Source organism: Dendrobates tinctorius, unplaced genomic scaffold (assembly GCF_039654945.1).
Source record: "Dendrobates tinctorius isolate UK_male_01 unplaced genomic scaffold, ASM3965494v1 ptg000005l, whole genome shotgun sequence".
Taxonomy (NCBI): Eukaryota; Metazoa; Chordata; class Amphibia; order Anura; family Dendrobatidae; genus Dendrobates; species Dendrobates tinctorius.
The window spans coordinates 6,529,476-6,548,535 of NW_027361673.1; the positions used below are offsets into that span (position 1 = coordinate 6,529,476).

The window sequence follows — 19,060 nt, forward strand, 5'->3', positions numbered from 1 at the left end:
GAATTCCGCCTTAAATCTTCGAGGCATTTACTGCTCCGTGGTCTTATTATTTCCCCAGCTGCTTGGTGTAATCTTGCTGGATATCTTGGTGTACCCAGGTGCTCCCTTCCCTGCTGCGGATTACAGTCATAGCCCACCTCTCTGGTGGGTTGTGGTTGTGTTTTCCAGCTCTTATACTGCCTTCCAGGGAAGTGCTAACCATGTCGTTAATTTGCATAAAGAGTGTGTGAATGCGTAAGTAATTGGATGCAATTAATTTGTTTCAGTTCAGGAGATGCCGTCTCCATTAGATCCTTATGTGTTACTTGTTTGTTTTTTTTCACTTGCTGGAGTGAAAATTGCAATTTACTCTATATTTTCATGTACGTCGATCACCGATAACATTAAAAACACAGACTAATGATGTGTTGGAGGCAGGATAACTAGGCAAGTGTTAAGGTCCCCATACGCATTAGACAGCGTTGGCCAAATCTGCCGGTATCGGCCTAGTCAGCCATCAGTCTAATGTGTATGGAGGCATTCTTATTTCTGTGCATAAAGGAGTCAAGAGAAATAGCTGCCGGTCGAACCATCGAACCATCGTTTGGCCAGCAGCTATCTGTTGTCAGGCTTCAGAATGTGAGTGACTTGTAATTGCTAGATTTCAGAGGATCTCCAAAACTGTATGATTTGTGGTTTTGTGCTAGGTGTATAGAAGTTAGTACCTATGAAAAGTAGACAAAGAAAGGTCAACCAGACTAGTCAGAGTACCAGTGCTGACCGCTTGTCCACCAGCACAATTTTCTACATAGGGTCTGTGAATATCAGAATTATTGGACAGATGGTTTTAGTTATATTGCTGATCGATGTACAGGGTGGGCCATTTATATGGATACTCATAAATAAAATGGGAATGGTTGGTGACCCAGATTGGCACGCTGAATTTGCAGAATGGGCAAAGCAAAAATTGGAACAGGACCCTCAGTTTACACAGAACATTATGTTCAGCGATGAGGCAAACTTTTTTGGGTGGGCCATTTATATGGATACACTTAAATAAAATGGGAATGGTGACAGTATTCTTGCGTATGGTGTCTTGTATTGAAATCTGCTGCAATGACCCTGGTACTGAAATCATCAGACATCAGCACAATTTCTATCCGCTCCTCACGTGTTAACCTCTGCGACATGTCAATGGCTGTAAACAAAGAGAAACTTGTTAATAACTCATGAAAGAATAGTTATGTTAAAACCAAGCACACCATTGTTTTTATTGTGAAATTCTCAATAAGTTTGATGTGTCACATGACCCTCTTCCCACTGGAAAAAATAAAGTTGGATCCAAAATGGCCAAGTTCAAAATGGCCGCCATGGTCACCACCCATCTTGAAAAGTTTTCCCCCTCCCATATACTAATGTGCCACAAACAGGAAGTTGATATCACCAACCATTCCCATTTTATTTAGGTGTATATACATGGCTCGCCCTGTATAATGCACAGTAGAATTAGATATGACTTCGGTGTAAGATTTCCGTGTAATCTGGGGCATTGTGTGTTAGATTATACTCTCACTTGTTGTGAAATTAATGTTTTATTGCAACCATCAATATGAAGGATGGGCACCCGTGCCACTGATTTCATGATTTTTTTATTTGTTCTTTTTTTAAAATCCTGCTGAAAAAATGTGAAATGGGCAAAACAGGGTTTAAGGGGGCTTTACACATAGCGATATCGCAAGCAATATCGCTAAAGCGTCACCGATTTTGTGACGCAGCAGCGATATTGCTAGCGATATCGCTACATGTGATATTTACCTCCGACCGGCTCCCCCGCTGGTTATCGCTGATCGCGCGAGATCGGCCTGGTCCATTTCTCGTCGTCGGCTTCCTACTGGCACCGACGAGCGAGCCATGGACGCAGGCGGAAGACGGACACACTCGCCGCGTCTGAAAGGTGAGTACGACCGCTGCTGCGTTGCTGGTGAGATCTGCCTGTATGGCTGCTCACTAGCGACCATTTAGCGATGCACCAGCGATCCTGACCGGGTCATATCGTGGTCGGGATTGCTGGTGCGTCGCTAAATGTAAAGGGACCTTTACTTGTTTTTACAATTGCCTTGGAAAACTACCTGAAACCTGGACATACTCTGTATGAATTGGGTGTATTGGTGTAATATTATAGAATATTTTTAAACGTTAATGGTTCACCAATTCAGAGGAAAGGTGATAATTGGCAGATTGGTGGTGGTATTCTCAAAGGGATTCATCAGTTTTACGAAAAGTGGTTCCAAAATCCTCTGTGTGAATAGAACAGTAGTGCACATGCGTGACCATTGTTCTGTTCGCTGGCTATGGGACTGCTACAGATAACTTGGTAAAGGACTTGGCTGCCTTCAGCTGCCCATTACACAGTAAATAAAGTGATGGTTCTGCCTGCAAACTGTCACTCCATTCACACAGTGAATTTTGAGACTCCGATTCTTGTGACCGATATGGGTCCACCAGCCATTGCTTGCCCACCAATCAGAAGCTTATCACCAAAATGGTTGTCACTTTTCTCATTGACTTCAAGTGGTCTTATAAAGACAACCCTTACCAAATGACTTATTTGGTAACATGGATATTATAAGGGGTCCAGAGCAAAATATTTGCAGGACCCTTCTCCGGTGTGCACATTAATATTCTGTGATAATCTGACAAGGCAGTGCAGACTTCCTCCATTGGCACTCAGGTGGGCATCTTTGTAATTACTATGCCCTCTGCCCTCTTGGAGGCCTCGTATATGCCAAAGGTGCCCATGATTGTGGCATTTGAGTGTGGGACGAGGAAGGTTCAGATCCCACTGAAACAGAGCAAATTGTTTTGTTCAAATGTAGTTCGAAATGATTCTTATGTATTAGCCAAAAGTGCTTACAAACAGCTTTCATATTCTGATGTGGACCTGATTGTCCATGATCCCCCCGGAAGAAGACACTGCACTGAAACGCGCGTTGGGTGGGTGACACCACGGTCCTACAGGTAACCCCAGAGGCACACATGTAACTCTTTTTTACGTCTTTTTGCTCTGCACATTTTTCCTTATTCTGGCATACATCCATTTTGGACTTTCTCTACCTCTCAAGTGTACCGCTGTCTCTACATACATTTAACACCTATAATATTTGCACAGGTACACCTTTTTGCACAATGCACATGCACTTTTGAACAAATTTGTACTCTTATTAATGTCTATATTGCCTGTGGTTCTTTGCTTGACTTTTACCGTGGTTCCACTATTTTTGGCTTACCACTGACACTTTCCCTTCTATTTTGTACGATTTGTTTTATTTTTGTTTCAATAAAGTTTTCACTTTTTAGTACCTTGGTTCTTGTTAGTGCTTTTTTCTCTGATATGATTCTCAATATTCTGTGGTAGTCTGACAAGGCAGTGCAGATGTCCTCCACTGGCACTCAAGTGGGCATCTCTTGTAATTACTATACCCTCGTATATGCCAAAGGTGCCCATGATTGTGGCATTTGAATGTGGGATGAGGAAGTTTCAGGTCCCACTGAAACTGAGCAAATTGTTTTGTTCAACTGTAGTTCGAAATTATTTTTATTTATTAGCCAAAGTTGCTTAAAAACAGCATTCCTATTCTGGTGTGGACCTGATTGTCCATGGGTTTCATGAATGGAGTTGCAGGTAATAAGTATGATATGTATGGCCAGCCGTTTTTAAAGCTAATCTGCAGCGATCAGATACTAAATAAAAAACAGTTGTCAGGCTAGTTTCACACTTGCTTTTTTTTGCAGCGCGTTTTTCCCGCAAAAAAACGCATTAAAAAAACGCATACAAATGCATACAAACGCTGCGTTTTTTTCCAGCATTTTAATGCGCATGCAGGAAAAAAACGCAGCGTTTTTGCGCGTTTGTATGCGTTTTTTGTGCGTTTGCGTTTTTTTACAGATTTTGGAAAAACCCCACAAAAAAGAAAATACAACCATTCAACAACACACAAGACCAATGGGACTTCATTGTGGGTGTGGTATGTTAATATATATAGACCTTGTCTACAGTATTCTTCACATTTGCTTGATTCTTCTCGTGACCATGGATCTGCGCTGGAAGAGTTTTCACTTCAACTTGGATTTGGACATCGCGATGGCTCAGGCGTATGCAGTTGCTTGCCATGAACAAAGGAAGAGAGAGAGGCAGCGAAGACGGCGGCGTATGTGGATACATCCGATTGTTGAACTCCGGGAGAGCCGTGGGGCATACCACACCCTCTACAGCGAGCTACGTGCAAACCCGGAGAAATTTAATGATTATATCCGGATGTCCCACGAAAGTTTCATGGATTTGCTTGCTCGTGTCCAACAATCCATCCGGAGACAGGACACACAGCTCCGTCGTGCGATTCCTCCTGAGGAACGGCTACTGGTGACATTACGGTATGTTTTAAAAACAAAGGGGTGTGGTCTGATGTTTTTTTATGGAAATTTAGTATTCAAAACCTTGGGTAATTAGTTTTCGTGAATGTACTAATATCTTATTTTATAGTTTTTAAAAATAATATACATAAATATTAATTTTACTTCTTTGTCTGTTCACAGATTCCTGGCGACTGGAGAAACCCTATCCTCACTACACTTCCAGTACCGTATTGGAATCTCTACCTTGTCTGGAATTGTTGCTGACACCTGCCGGGCTCTCTGGAATGTTCTTTGCCCAGAATTTATGCCCCTGCCCACCGCTGAAAAGTGGATGGAAATTGCTGACAAATTCTGGACAGTATGCAATTTTCCCAACTGTTTGGGAGCTGTTGATGGGAAACACATACGGATCATCAAACCCCAAAGAACGGGATCTGAGTACTATAATTACAAAAAGTACTTTTCAATAGTACTCATTGCAATTGCGGATGCCGGATGTATGTTTGTAGCAGTGGACATTGGAGCATTTGGCCGTGGTAATGACTCGCAGGCTTTTAAAAACTCAGACATGGGCCGGAGGTTGTATGGCAACCAATTTAATTTCCCTATGCCACGGCCTCTTCCTCACACCGAAGCTCCGCCACTGCCCTTTGTAATGGTTGGCGATGAGGCTTTTCAAATGTGCGGAAACTTACTGAAACCCTACTCCAGCCGGGACTTGGACCACACCAAAAAAATATTTAATTACAGGCTGACCAGGGCCAGAAGAACTGTCGAGTGTGCTTTTGGGATTCTTGTTTCCAGATGGCGAATTCTGGGCACGGCCATTAATCTTAAACTTGAAACAGTCGATGAGGTGGTGAAGGCCTGTGTGGTTCTACATAACTTTGTGATGGCTAAAGAGCACCCGACCTTTGAACTGGACGATGATGCTCCTAACCCATTGCCTGAATTCACTCAGCACACTCTCAGGTCATCCGTTGAAGTTGGCCAAATGAGGGACAAATTTGCGGCCTACTTTATTTCTGATGTAGGACGGGTGCACTGGCAAGATGAAATGGTGTAATGTTGTTGTTTATGGTAATAAAAATCCTTATTTGATACCATTACTGAGTGCACTATATTTTTTAAACTCCAATTAATTAAAAAACTTCCCATGTATAACTGAATTTTTTTATGTTCACACACCTGGGCAGTTAAATACACATATGAGTTAAAATTCAGCATTGCTAGTCTGCGTGAAATATATTGGAATGAGCAAAGCTGCAGGCCATGAATCATGAAACAATTTTTTTTTCAATCGAAAATTGTGCAACTAGTTTAAAACAAAGTATGTGATTTTCTCAAAACACAACCCTCAAAACCCAACCCCAATGAAAGTCCATGGGGAATACAAGTAAGTTACACTAGGCCTTGGAATGACTATACTAGGCCGTGGTATTTCAAACATGAGTATATTAGGCCTTGTGCCTACTAGTATATTCATATGTGAAATACCACGGCCTAGTATAGTCATAACAAGGCCACAAGGCCTACTCGATTTTGGCAAACTAGTATCTTGTTTCACAAAACTTGACAAGTTTCAACAGTTTGGTAAAACTAGAGTTATTACACTAGGCCTTGTAATGACTATACTAGGCCGTGGTATTTCAAATATGAGTATAGTAGGCCTTGGGGCTAGTAGTATAGTAATATGTGAAATACCACGGCCTAGTATAGTCATACCAAGGCCTACTGTAATAACTCGATTTTTAACAACTAGCATCTTGTTTCACAAAAAACAAACTGGTGAAACTAGAAAGAAACTTATTTTTTAGACAAGTTTCAACAGTTTGTTTTTCATGAAACCAGATTCTATTTGGTAAAAATAGAGTTATTACACTAGGCCTTGGAATGACTATACTAGGCCGTGGTATTTCAAATATGAGTATAGTAGGCCTTGGTGCTAGTAGTATAGTAATATGTGAAATACCACGGCCTAGTATAGTCATACCAAGGCCTACTGTAATAACTCGATTTTAAACAACTAGCATCTTTTTTCACAAAAAACAAACTGGTGAAACTAGAAATAAACTTATTTTTTAGACAAGTTTCAACAGTTTGTTTTTCATGAAACCAGATTATATTTGGTAAAACTAGAGTTATTACACTAGGCCTTGTAATGACTATACTAGGCCGTGGTATTTCAAATATGAGTATAGTAGGCCTTGGGGCTAGTAGTATAGTAATATGTGAAATACCACGGCCTAGTATAGTCATACCAAGGCCTACTGTAAAAACTCGATTTTTAACAACTAGCATCTTGTTTCACAAAAAACAAACTGGTGAAACTAGAAAGAAACTTATTTTTTAGACAAGTTTCAACAGTTTGTTTTTCATGAAACCAGATTCTATTTGGTAAAAATAGAGTTATTACACTAGGCCTTGGAATGACTATACTAGGCCGTGGTATTTCACATATGACTATACTAGCCCTTGGGTTTGTTTTTAACATGTATTTACCCATCAGTGTGTGTGAGCGGCGCAAACAACATTAATGAAACTTATTAATGGTGAACCACAAATGTAAATTTATTTTTTATCACAAAAATAAAACTAAAAATTATTTTTTACGGCGTTTGGGGGCAGATGGTTTCAATTTGGGGGTGTGCAGGGAATATGCAACACTTGCAGTTGAAGACGGTGTTTGAGGGGAAGGGGCAACAAAACTTGTGGGGGAAGGTAGTCCAGTTAAGGGAATTAAAGTAGGAACACTTGTAGGAGAGGAAATCTGTTCAGGTACATTAGTTGTAATGGCATGTCGCCGTAGGCTTGTGTGCCTGGACCGACTTTGGCCGAATGCCCGCCTTGATTGATTTCGCCTTGAACTAGGGGCAAATATGGAATGCAGGTCCCCCGTCTGCTGGTATGGCTGCTGCTGCTGAGGTGGCGGCTGCTGCTGAGGTGGCGGCTGCTGCTGAGGTGGCTGCTGCTGCTGAGGTGGCGGCTGCTGCTGAGGTGGCTGCTGCTGCTGAGGTTGCGGCTGCTGCTGAGGTGGCTGCTGCTGCTGAGGTGGTTGCTGCTGCTGCTGAGGTGGCGGCTGCTGCTGAGGTGGCTGCTGCTGAGGTGGCTGCTGCTGCTGAGGTGGCTGCTGCTGCTCTTCGTTGTCAGTGCTCGTCCTTGCAGGAGGACTGGTGGCGGCAGTGATGGTCCAGGTTTGCAGAGTGGTGGTGGCAGGGCTACTACATGTTGTTGTAGCGGCAGGGCTGTTCCATGTTTGCCTAGTGGTGGCTGAGCTCCACGCATGCATGGGATTGGCGGTGGTGCTCCAGACAGGAGCAGCGCTTGCCATGGTGGTGTCGGTGAAGTGACCAGCTGCACTCAGACTTGTGGTGGTGTAACGGTGGGTGTCCTGGCTTTGAAGAGAGGTGTCCGTGCAGTGGTATGCAGCACAAGTCGGTAGTGAGGTGAAGCGAGTCAATGGTGGCACAGGTGGAAAGGACACCACTGACTGCTGACCGTACCGATTATGCTGCATAGCCTGCAAGAAAGCATTGTTGCAGGCCTGCAGCACATTCAGCTGTTGATCAGGACTAAGGTGTTCCGCCATGCCCTTTTCAATCTTACTAAAAAAATGGTGTGCTGGTCTGTTGAGGTCGGCCTCCAGACGGTCAAGGCGCTGTTCTACAGAATTGAAGCGGTGTTCAAAGTGGTTAAAACCACGTTCCATCAGTGCAAAACCGCTTTCAACTCTGTCGGACAGTGACTTGAGGCTGGAATTAAATGTCTCGCTCAAATGCATAAACTCGGGCAAGACATTCCTGTCCAAGGCCCTCTGCCGCTGGCGGGTAGTGCCCGCATAACCAGTGGCAGAGACCTGGGACAGGGGAACACCTGATGGCCCAGCTTCCTGGTCACCAGCTGTGTGTGTGTGGGACCTGCAAGGTGCTTCCTGGCTGTCGGATGGCTGGGACGGGTCAGAGGACGTCCGAGGAAGGACCGCTCCAGGGCCAGGTTGCAGGGTGCTGCTCCAGGTGCTGTGGAAGAAAGGAAAATCATTACTACCATGCCTTTACAAGAAGCATCAGCTGTGGATTAGAAAAACACAGATTAATAAAAATAAAAACCCAAAATGTATAATACTTACGATCTTGTGGCAAGGACCGGTCTTAGGAACTGCAACGCGTGATAGTGACGGTATCTAGTTCTGGTCCTTGACGCAGATCCACTGCGAACCTGGCCCTCAGCACGAACATCACTGTTGAAGCGGTCCTTGATCGAACGCCAACGTGTTCGGACTTTGTCCACTGTTGATAAAAAAAAAAAACAGTGCCGTCAAGGACAACAGTCACTGCGGCACAATGTAGCAATACAATACTCAAAGCAGTCACTGTAGACCCCGACGACACTGTTGGGTTTCCTGCTAGAATACGCCTAGCACGAAACCCAACAGTGCCGTCAAGGACAACAGTCACTGCGGCACAATGTAGCAATACAATACTCAAAGCAGTCACTGTAGACCCCGATGACACTGTTGGGTTTCCTGCTCGAATACACCTAGCACGAAACCCAACAGTGCCGTCAAGGACAACAGTCACTGCGGCACAATGTAGCAATACAATACTCAAAGCAGTCACTGTAGACCCCGATGACACTGTTGGGTTTCCTGCTAGAATACGCCTAGCACGAAACCCAACAGTGCCGTCAAGGACAACAGTCACTGCGGCACAATGTAGCAATACAAAACTCAAAGCAGTCACTGTAGACCCCGATGACACTGTTGGGTTTCCTGCTAGAATACGCCTAGCACGAAACCCAACAGTGCCGTCAAGGACAACAGTCACTGCGGCACAATGTAGCAATACAATACTCAAAGCAGTCACTGTAGACCCCGATGACACTGTTGGGTTTCCTGCTAGAATACGCCTAGCACGAAACCCAACAGTGCCGTCAAGGACAACAGTCACTGCGGCACAATGTAGCAATACAATACTCAAAGCAGTCACTGTAGACCCCGATGACACTGTTGGGTTTCCTGCTAGAATAAGCCTAGCACGAAACCCAACAGTGCCGTCAAGGACAACAGTCACTGCGGCACAATGTAGCAATACAATACTCAAAGCAGTCACTGTAGACCCCGATGACACTGTTGGGTTTCCTGCTAGAATACACCTAGCACGAAACCCAACAGTGCCGTCAAGGACAACAGTCACTGCGTCACAATGTAGCAATACAACACTCAAAGCAGTCACTGTAGACCACGATGACACTGTTGGGTTTCCTGCTAGAATACGCCTAGCACGAAACCCAACAGTGCCGTCAAGGACAACAGTCACTGCGGCACAATACAGAGCAGGGAAATACTCACTAAACGCCTTTTTGGCGGATGCTGTGGCGCTGTCCCAGCCATCCATCAACGCTGCGGCCACCTCATTCCATAGCCGCCGGGTCACCACATTGTCCTTGTACAGCCGGTCACGGCTGTCCCACAACGGCGAACGCTCCTGGACCAGGCTGATGAGCTGCTCATTATCCAGGTAGACGTCTTCATCCCGTTGTGGAACCTAGACAAAACACATTCATTAGAATAATCAAATTTAAATTGACTAAAAAGTTACAAAAAAAGAAACAAAAAAAAGAGTAAAAATAGAAGATAAAAAAAAAATAAAGAACATTACAAATCATTTGATACTTACATTCCGTATCACCACCGGGACTTGGCTTCGCTGCTCCTGCTCTTCGCCCTCACTATTCCCGTCCACAGATGATGATGACGATGTCTGAAAGTTGAAAAAAACGTAAGAGATTTGGAGAAGCAGCAGATATACTTACCAGATGCACGAAAATAATCACCTCACGGTCTGCTTGCGCCAATTCCTGCCGCGATGGGGAATACTCAGATTCTGAAGACATACTGCATGTAAAAATAATAAAAATCATTAGTACATACATAATTTAAAAGGACAGGCATATAATGTAATATACTCACATTCTTCGCTGATATAATGGGTTCTTGGTTGAATGTCTGCTCTTCAATCTGTCTAGTGTAGTAGTGGCAGAGTTTTGGCAGGCACCTCCTTTATATAGACTTTTTTTTTTTGACTTTAGAAGATTCTAACTAGGATAAAAAGTGGACACCACCCAAAAAACGCAGCGCTAAAAAATCGCATACCTGCGCATGCCAGTGCGCACGTATGCGCATCCATAGGCTATAATGGCCATTTTTAGCGCAAAACGTGCGCATACGTGCGCATGCGATTTTTTTCAAGGACCAAAAAATGCAACATGCAGCGTCTGGAAAATACCAACGCACACCCCAAAAAAACGCAGCGCATGAAAATCGCTTACAAGCGCGCAGGTATGCGCACCCATGTTAAATATAGGGGAAAAATCGCATGCGCACGTATGCGTTTTTTTCCAGCGCTAAAAAACGCAAATGTGAAACCAGCCTCACCTGGCTTATGTTTGGTTTGGCAGAAGAAGTCTTCATCCCATCTTGCTTTGTCAAATGTGGAAATGTTGCAATTTGAAGACTTTCTTCATATATGACAAAAAGTTCCCCTACATAATAAGTACACGTGGGACTTCCATAACAGCTTGCTAACAAAGATTAGGAAAAGGAAAAAAAAATCAGTACTCAATACCCCGAAGAAGGTGGTGAAGTTTTCCAATTGTTCGGTTCTCACCAATGTTCACGTTAATGGGAATTTGTCACTGGGTTTTTGCTACATTATCTGAAATTAGCTTGATGGAGGGGCAAAGACTGATTGCAGCGATGTATTGCTTGCTGTTGTTTTGCTGCAGAATTTGCAGTTCTCTGAATGTTGAGCTCTGTCTTATCAGCACAGATCATAATTTTTAACACATCCAATTGTGAAACTTATTTTTATTCCAAGATCTATTAATTAAAATGTAATTTGTTCTTAGGAAAACCCATTTTAGGACTTGTTGGGTAAAGTAAGAAATCGGAAACAAAACATTCCAAGTAACTTTTCATGTAACTAGGTATGTTTTATGCCATTTCAGGCTGATGAGACATGTAAATGCAATGGATGGAAGAACCCCAATCCTCCTCCCACACCACCCAGAATGGATTTTCAGCAGACAGTTGTGAGTCTCACAGAGCCATGTCGTAGTTGTGCTCACACTCTTGGTAAGAAAAATGTTCTATTATATATTACAAATAGAATTAATATTAGAGTGCCTTCCCATTTTTTATATTCCATAGGTCATGGGTCCCCAGCCTGTGTCTTGGGAACCAAATGTGGTTCAAGGGCCCATGATGTTTGGCTCGTGGCTGTCTGCCAAGTTGGTGGATTAGCACAAAGTCTAGCCAACTGCTATGAAGAGAGAGGTCTCCAGTTGGTAACTTTTGTGAGTAGACCCACACAGAAGAGCAGATCTGGATGTGCATATACTGGCAAGTGGGAGGATTAATGTGTATTCTGCATGGCTGTGGAGTCTGAGCCCATTTTGTTGGAGTTGGAGTCAGTGTCATGGAAATTGAGGAGTCAGAACTTTGGCTTACCAACTTCATAGCCCTGGTATGAGGGAGTCAAAGTCGCGGAGTAGGAGTCGGTGTCATGGAAATTGAGGAGTTGGAGTCGGGTTTAGTTTACCGACTCCACAGCCCTGGTAATCTGGATATAGTATGATATTTTTCTTTAAAGGGTTGTTGAAGCTGGATGCAGTAGTTTGGTGGGAGTTCTTCATGCAACAATTACAAACAGGGGTAAGGCCTCTTTCACACTTCAGTTATTTGCATCAGTTAAAATCCGCCAAAAAGGCAGAGAAGCGGATCCGTTCTCAACTGATGTGAACGGATGGCACAGGATCTGTTTTGAGACGGATCCTGAAAATGAGGAAAATTAAAGGAACCGCTGGCCGAGAGAGAGAGATTTTTTTTGTCCGGCACCCAGACAGATTTTGGGGTTAATTCAGTGTCTGGAGGATCCGCCGGCCAAAAAAACGTTGCAAGCTCCGTTTGGAAATCTTTGAGGATGTTGACGGACACTAACTTTGTGGCGGATCCTCAAAAAAACGGATGCAACGGACGGCAATCAGTCAGGATCCGCCAATAATGAAAGTCAATGGGGAAAAAAACGGATCCGCAAAGAAAAATGGCGGATCCGTTTTTTTTCAAAATTGGCAGATCTTGACTGATTGTCAAAAACGGAAGTGTGAAAGAGGCCTAAAGTGGGAATCCTTGAATGTAAGTAAACTGCCTAGAATGGATAGCGGCACAATGTGCTTTTTGAGGGTAGTAGGAGACTCTGGTGACACCTCTTTGGGGGATGGAGGGCACGTTGGTTCACAACTATTTCTCAAAACTGAACGCCAAAGTAAGAAAGTTTGGGGACTACCGTCTAAGGCTTTCCCATTGTAAAAGCAATAAAATAAGCTGTAGTCACCCACTTCTGCTCCGCTTCCTTTGGGTCTTTATTGACAGGCTGTGTTGATATCAAGAGTACAGTTCACATTACTGCTGCAGTCAATCACTTGACACAGTGGTGATATAGTCAGCATGAGACCTCTGAACCCAGTTATGTGCAGTGTAGTTGTGACGCTATTGCTACAGCCCATCAACTAGAATCGGGGGCAGCACTGGACTTACCTATGGAATAAAAATCAAATATTGGAAAACCTCTTTAATGGTATAATTGATGGGATATTATAATGGCTTGAACCTGTTAACCAGGATGAATAAACTAATTCGAGCCTAGACAGTTTTAAGATGTAAGAAATTGAATATAGCACGTAGACTTACGTTGGTCATATACTTAAGGCCCCCTTATACATTAGATTAAAGAGGTGTTCCACTACTAATTTCACCCCTTATCATATGTTCTAACTCTTTCTAACAATCATTTTTCTAATATACTCCTAATACCTGCCCGGTTCTTGTAAGTTCATCTCTATGTGGGTCATGTAGTCTTCTGTTGTGATTATGCCTCTGCTAGATCTGGTCAGGAAACTGGAATCTGTCTTATTGAGTAGTACACATCATTGGTTGAGGCGGTGCTACCTCTGTGAGTGACAGCAGTCCTAAGTACGCATGCTCAGATCAGACTTCACGCTCCTCCTCGTCCCTGGTCCTGTCATTGCTTTGTAGTGCTACCTCTTCAGCTGACAAGCACTGCAATGTGCTTGTTATTAGAAAGTAAATCACATGGCTTATCAGCTGAAGGGACGGCATTTCAAAGCTTCAGCAGAGTCCCCCTACACCATACATGTCTGAGCTAAGATCAGACTTCACTCTCCTCCTTTGCCTGAATCCAGCTGAAACTTTGAAGTGCCATCCCTTCAGCTGACAAGCCCTGTGATATGATTTCTAATAGCCAGAATTACATAGCAGCGCTTGTCAGTTGAAGGCACGGCATTCTAAAGCATCGGAGTGAAATTGTAAAATTGAAACAAAGGTTTAGTTACTCTTTTAGCATAATTGTAAAACAATGGTTAGCTAAAATGGTCATTTTGGCTGACTTTTGTCTTGTGTGGTGCCAATATTGGGACTACACAATTATTAGACAATTTTTTTTTTTGATGATAAATTTTATTATTGAACAACTATAGAGCTGTTGGTCAGTAAAAAAAAACCTGAATATTTAATAAAGTAAAAGTGAAGTTTTGTCTTTCTTAGGAGAATGTCTATGTGTGCAACTAAAGCATAGAGTTTCACGTAATGCAACCAGAGCACCAGGAACCTCATCCTATGTGCATCACCCACAGCCTCTTCTGAAGAGGAAGCGCTATATGAATAGTGTCACAGTGTAATGACATCACAGGGTCTACTAATCAGAAAAGACACTGGGGATGCCACAGGTAGTGGAGGTTCACAGTGCTCCACTCTGGCAGCCACAGACTACCAAAATGGTCCCTGGACCAGGGTCCTGCATACCTTTTTGCCGAACTCTGTTAGGCAGTTTCCATTTATCACGATATTCCAACATTAATTTTACTTTACTAAACCTTATTGTCTTTCAGCATCACATGTTTCCCATTTAGAGAATGTCTCAGAAGAGGAAATTAATAGACTCCTGGGGATTGCACTTGATGTGGAATATTTGTTCACTTGTGTCCACAAGGAAGAAGATGCTGATACCAAACAAGTCTATTTCTATCTCTTTAAGGTACTGTGAGACATCCGAAATGCAGTGTTGTTAAATGGACTGTTATACTTTGAGGGATTTTTTTTATTGCTAAAATGCATATATTTGGGACTAAAAATTATTTTTGCTTTTAGTTTCATTAAAAAGTTTGCACCATTTGACTTTTACTGGCTTTTCTTTCCTACACATTCAACTTTGATGTGGCCTTGTGGTCATAAATCAGCTGAGAGGTGCCCAGTGTGAGTTACAAACTCCCGTCAGATTTTTAGAACAAGCTTACTGATTGATTCTAAGCCATTAAAAAGTACAACGGACTATAGAAGGCAAATGGTGCAAAATGTTTAATGAAAGCCAGGGGCGGACATACCGCCAGTGCAACTGCATCAGGGCCCGAAGGTGGAGGGTGGACCCCAGCAGGCAGGTGTGTACTGCCCATAGCGGCATAATATGCAGCTGTTATGGGGCCACTTTGTAAAGATTACAGGCGGGAGTGAGAGGGGCCCAGTGTCATGCAGCATCGGGCCCCTCTCACTCCCTCCCATAATCATGCAAATACCCAGAGCCGGGGAGAGAGCGGCTCGCAGAGTGCAGGAGTTCAAAAAAGAGGGCGTGTCATGCAGGGAGAGATGCTGGCCAATGAATGCTTTCCCCATCTGACTGATGAGAGCGCTCACTGACTGCCGTCTGTGTCCTGCTGGCTCCTGCATGACGCATCCCAATGGTGAGAGCTCACCTGTAATCAGGGGGCCGAACAGCACACAGGGGACAACAGTGGAGGAAGAGCAGGACTTACAGGGGGTCTTCTGCTCCCTCCACTGTTCTATTACCAGCAGGCTGCAGCATCTCACAGAAGAGAAGGTCGAGGGAGGAGGCTCACTGCACGGGACAGTACGGCAGCATCAGGGGGCTGATATCAGTCTTGTCTGTTCTGTGTCCCCATCCCCCACAGTGGGTTCTGTCGTCTTCTTTAGCTGATCTCTGCACTATTAGGGCGGCCTCCTCCATGGCTCATCTGAACACGTGAGGTCATAAAATTAGTATATGCATGTGTGTGTGTGTGTGTGTACAGTATATGTATGTATGTGTGTGTGTGTATCTATGTGTGTATGTATGTACGGTATATATATGTGTGTATCTATTCGTATGTATGTGTGCATCTGTGCATGTTTGTGTATATATGTATGTATAATATGTGTATATGTGTGTATCTATGTATGTGGGTGTATATCTGTGTATGTGTCATGCTCACGCCCTGACTGGTGGGCGTGAGCCAGGGGGTTGTGGCCCCACTGTGCCACAAACCAGACTACCCTGGAAGGGGCACGTCTAAGACAGCTGCCTTGGATTTCACTGGAGCCTCTGTGAACACTGCTACATGCGGATTGTTTTTTCTGCACTGGTGTACCACACGGCCAATCCCTGATTGTAGGCTGGCTGTTTCATTTGGTATGTATGCACCTGTGCAGCTGCCATTTTACTTGGGTCCGCTGCACCCTGGATTAGTGCAGATGCATTTGGGCCTGTCTGGTTTGTAACTGAATTTTTTTGGAGGATTTTTTCCTCTTTTTGTGGTTTTAACACAAACCAGACTACCCTGGAAGGGGCATGTCTAAGACAGCTGCCTTGGATTTCACTGGAGCCTCTATTGGTAAGGTCAGGCTTGTGCGGCAGCCAGCTGCCAGGTGCCACTCCAGGGTGGTGTCTAGCTGTGGCTGCTGATCTGACTTGGGGAGATGGTACGGGTGAGAGGCACGAGTAGCAGACGGACACAGCTGAGACACTGGGCAGGCGGGCACGGCTGAGACACAGGGCAGGCGGGCACGGCTGAGACACAGGGCCGGCCGGCACGGCTGAGACACAGGGCCGGCCGGCACGGCTGAGACACAGGGCCGGCCGGCACGGCTGAGACACAGGGCCGGCAGGCACGGCTGAGACACAGGGCCGGCAGGCACCAACTTGAAAGGCACAAGGACTTGGGCAGGAAGGAGTGGTGTGTTGTATAGGTAGGGTCCTGTACACACAACGGGTGCAGGTACTAGTACAGACAGGAGGGAATGGTGTATGGAGAAACAGGTAGAGACCTGTTCACACAGCAAATGCAGGTACTGGTACAGGCAGGAAGAAATGGAGTATGAAGGAGCAGGTTTGGACCTGTTCACACAGGAGGAAAACCGCAAGGCTGCGGAGGAGAGCTGTAGAGCAGCAAGAGGTTCTGCAGCAGCAGAACCAGGACAAAGCAGAACCGCAAGAGTACGGAGCACAAGCAGACAGAGAGAACACAAGGAAAGACACAGCAGCGAAAGAAGTCAAAGACAAGGAGACTGACAGACAGAGGTAGGACAGAGTTCAGACAAGGTAACAGTGCGAGACAAAGGTAGAGGAGCAAGGACACAGGGACCAGAGTATACACAGGTACAAGGCAAGGCTAGGAGCAAAAGCACAGAGTCCAGGATATTCTGCCTCCTGGAGGGTGGCAAGACAGGTACAAGACAAGGCTAGAACAAAGTCACAGAGACCAGGATATTCTGCCTCCTGGAGGGCAGACAGACAAAGCAAAGCTAGGAATAGAACCTCCAGAGAAGGCGAAACACAGAGCAAGACCTGGCAGCTCAGCAGCAAGACACTAACTGACTTAACACATTGCACAGGCCAGATCCACTGGGTGGAGCTGCCCTATATACTAGAGAACTCTTGGTAATTGGTCAGGGACACATTAGACAGCTGCACCCTGATTCCATAAGAACCAGAGAGTTCCGGCGCCGCCCCCCTATGCAGACAGCCAGGACACATGCACAGAGCAGACAGGAGACAAGAGTCACAGAGCGTGGAGCTGGCAGCAGACAGAAGTCACAGCATGCCCTGGAGCAGTGAGTAAGTTGGTGTGTGGGGGATGGGAAGCCATGCAGCAATGCCAGCAGGGTTGTTACATTATGTATGTGTTTTATATATGTACAGTATATGTGTATCTGTATGTATGTAGAATCATAGAATGGTAGAGTTGGAAGGGACCTCCTGGGTCATCTGGTCCAACCCCCTGCTCAAACAGGATTCGCTAAATCATTCCAGACAGATGTCTATCCTGTCTCTGTTTGAAGACTTCCATTGAAGGAGAACTCACCACCTCTCGTGGCAGCCTGTTCCATTCATTGATCACCCTCACTGTCAAAAAGTTTTTTCTGATATCTAATCTGTGTCTCCTCCCATTCAGTTTCACCCCATTGCTTCTAGTCTTTCCTTGTGCAAATGAGAATAAAGATGATCCTTCTACAATGTGATAGCCCTTGAGATATTTGTAGACGGCTATTAAGTCTCCTCTCAGTCTTCTTTTTTACAAGTTAAACATTCCCAAATCCTGTAACCGTTCCTAATAGGACATGGTTTGCAGACCGGTCACTATTCTGGTTGCTCTTCTTTGAACTTGCTCCAGTTTGTTGATGTCTGTTTTAAAATGTGTGTGTTTCTATGTACAGTATATGTGGGTATCTGTGTGCAGGGTTCTACTCACTGACACAGCAACACTAGTTGTCACCTGACTGCAAGTATTACTGCGATGAAAGCAGCAGAACAGAATGCTAACGGATATATATATATATAATATATCCTAGCTGAAGAGCCCGGCGTTGCCTGGGCATAGTAACCAACTGTGGTTAGTTATAACAAATTATAATGATTACATTGCACATAAAAACCGTGCATCTAATCCTATCCTGTGTGATACTAACTGCTGAGCCGTGTATCTAATCCTATTCTGTGTGATGCTGTCTGCTGAGCCGTGTATCTAATACTATTCTGTGTGATACTGTGTTCTGAGCTGCGTATCTAATCCTATCCTGTGTGATACTGTCTGCTGAGCCGTGTATCTATTCCTCTACTGTGTGATACTGACTGCTGAGCCATGTGTCTAATCCTCTCCTGTGTGATACTGACTTCTGAGCTGTGTATCTAATCCTATCCTGTGTGATACTGGGCTCCCCCTGCAGTCTGTGTCAGAGGGTGGTCTGTGTTGGCACGGTAATAAATTGTGATATTTCCAGCTTTACAGAAGGACGATAACACCATAGAAATGATAAGAATAATAGGCCTCAGTTACCACAACTGTCTACAAAGAAAACTGTTGCTGATAGCAACCAATCACAGCTCATTTTTCATCTTTTAAACAGCTCTGGGACAGCGTGGCGAGTTTTGAGTGGCGACTTTTGTGTTTGGACTTTTATGTGGCGAGGTTGGTGTATGTGTGGTGAAATGTGTGCTGAGGGTGGTATATGTGTTGAAGCACGTGGTAGTGTGTGGCACATTTTGTGTGTGTGTTCATATCTACGTGTGTGGTGAGTATCCCATGTCAGGGCCCCACCTTAGCAACTGTACGGTATATACTGTTTGGCGCTATCGCTCTCATTCTTTAAGTCCCCCTTGTTCACATCTGGCAGCTGTCAATTTGCCTCCAACACTTTTCCTTTCACTTTTTCCCCACTATGTAGATAGGGGGTAAAATTGTTTGGTGAATTGGAACGCGCGGGGTTAAAATTTCCCCTCACAACATAGCCTATGACGCTCTCGGGGTCCAGACGTGTGACTGTGCC

The 19,060-nt window shown here is 44.5% G+C and overlaps 1 protein-coding gene across 1 annotated transcript in view; it reads left to right on the forward strand.

Moving 5' to 3' along the window:
* The window catches only part of KAT2B (lysine acetyltransferase 2B), a 171,512-nt gene that overhangs the window by 47,441 nt on the left and 105,011 nt on the right, over nucleotides 1-19,060 (forward strand). Inside the window, exons 2-3 of the mRNA XM_073568154.1 lie at nucleotides 11,398-11,524; nucleotides 14,356-14,501. Coding sequence (XP_073424255.1) covers nucleotides 11,398-11,524; nucleotides 14,356-14,501 — 273 coding nt within the window. The remainder of the gene's footprint in view (nucleotides 1-11,397; nucleotides 11,525-14,355; nucleotides 14,502-19,060) is intronic.